The 1,992-nt window shown below is 39.3% G+C and overlaps 1 protein-coding gene across 1 annotated transcript; it reads right to left on the reverse strand.

Moving 5' to 3' along the window:
* Positions 1-1,015: 1,015 nt before the first annotated feature.
* Positions 1,016-1,574, reverse strand: LOC108381161 (gustatory receptor 5a for trehalose-like). Its single transcript, XM_017637575.1, has 2 exons — positions 1,326-1,574; positions 1,016-1,093 (listed from the first exon to the last, which is right to left on the reverse strand). Exons 1-2 carry the CDS (start codon positions 1,572-1,574, stop codon positions 1,016-1,018), a joined length of 327 nt encoding a protein of 108 aa, XP_017493064.1.
* Positions 1,575-1,992: the final 418 nt, after the last annotated feature.

The raw sequence follows: 1,992 nt of genomic DNA on the forward strand, positions 1-1,992 counted from the left end.
GCCCTTATCGGCATTAGTGGTGCATAAAGAACCACACCTACACCTGCGCTTAACGCCATGTTGAACATTATGCCTGTAGATATTGCAAGCATACTTGTCGCAGCGCGAACTTTCATTAAGCGGGTGGTTAACTGGCTCGAAAACTGGACATCCTAAAGTTGTGGAGGGGTTTGATTTTATCCCTCAACGGACAGATTACTGCGCCTCCAAAATGGCTTACAGTATCTCCGTCTCTACCTACATTCCTAAAAGAGAGGACTAGGTGGGGCGGGGCACTAGAAGAAAGGAGCTGTGAACTTCTTCACAGACGGATCAAAACTTGGAGGAAGGGTTGATGCAGGTATCTTTTTCCGGAAGCTCCTCATCGAACCTATGTTCAGCCTCGCGGACTTCTGCAGTGTCATTTAGGCGGAAATAGCTGCAGCCAAGGAAGCGGTAGGCTCACTGCAGAAGAGTGTGATGTCAGTTAGGGAGGTAAGCATATACTCCGATGGCCAGGTCGCTATCATGGCCCTGAACGCGAGATCGGTAAAGGAATGTCTGACCTCTCTATCAACCGCGGTGGAGTACCTCCGCCCACAATGACATTGCGAAAAACCGCATGGCTGATGACCTGGCAAGGGAAGACGCCCTTGAAACATTGTTACCAGGGACGGAACAACTGGAGCCGCCTCTTTCCTCCTTCGGTTCACTCTTGTACGGTTGGGACTCATATAACTTCAACTAGCGTGAGGGCTAAAACTAGATTGCAAGATCTTTCTGGCCTAATTGATCTCCAATTATACCCGTAAGGGATATTTAAGTCGAGACTAATCCCCATTAGTACCCGTATGAGACTAGTTGCGACTAATTAATGCCCAATTGTACCCGATTGAGAGTTATCTCGGAATACTCTCTATAGAGATTGGTTGTACAATTTTTTTCAGGGAGTTTTATTACACAAATACAAGTACTGTCTATAAAGAGTAAAACCATTGACTCTAAACATTCGTACTAAAAAATTATTAACAAAAAGTCAATTACAATTCCATAATTTTTGATCTTCGTGAAATTGTATAAGCACCAGCTCATAGGTAACGATTGTTCCGGCGACCTAAAAAAAAAATGGGTAAATAAAATTATTAAAGAATTTTTTAGTTGAATTAAGGTTAAGATTCATGCCCTTATTTATTCTTTGAAAACAAAATAGATTTGAAAAGCTCTATGAAGTGATTTTATCATGCAATTCTTCCATTGCTTATTTCTATTTAAAGCATTTTAAATCTATTTTATTTTTTATGATTTAAGTTAATAAGGTTCATATACATATTTATGTAAGTACTTACTGTCAAGACCAGTCCCCGAGTAACATTAAAGTATTGTAGTCCAGTCAGCGCCACTGTATCCATAGCCAGCTCGTGCGCAAATCGATCGACTTCCGCGTTATAACCGTCTTTGGGTACTTGTTTTATCACTTCCAGTGGTTCGCGCGAACGATCGTTGACCTCAGCGAGATAAAGTGATACAGCCAGTGTGCGACCCAAGAGAAAAAATAGTGAGGCATAGAAGTAGACTAAGTGTGCTACAGATGGCATTTTGCTGGCAACGAAAAGGAAAAATAACACTGTAGAGAAGTTAAAATGCTACAAAACAAAAAAAAATCGCCGAGATGCCCATTCAGCCCTTTTTCGTCCATATAAAAAAATTTTCAACATGAGTTTTTGCATGGAATATTGCCAAAAATCAATGGTTAGTCTCAGCCACTTCGAATTTTCACTTTATTATACTAAAATTGAATCGGTTATAAGACTACTTAAAAAGCTTGAAATGAGTAACCGTCTTTTAGAAAATACTTTCATCGATCAGTACGTGTTTTATGGAAATCAACATTTTATATTAAAAATTTGAAAATTATATAGAAAAAGATGTTTCGATTTTATATTCCAAATGTGTTTTGAACAATAAAAAAAAATTAAAACAAGTAAGAAAGTCTAAGTTCGGGCGGAGCCGAAC

Source organism: Rhagoletis zephyria, unplaced genomic scaffold, assembly GCF_001687245.7.
Source record: "Rhagoletis zephyria isolate East Lansing unplaced genomic scaffold, Rhagoletis_zephyria_1.1 Rzeph_scaffold_21619, whole genome shotgun sequence".
NCBI lineage: Eukaryota > Metazoa > Arthropoda > Insecta > Diptera > Tephritidae > Rhagoletis > Rhagoletis zephyria.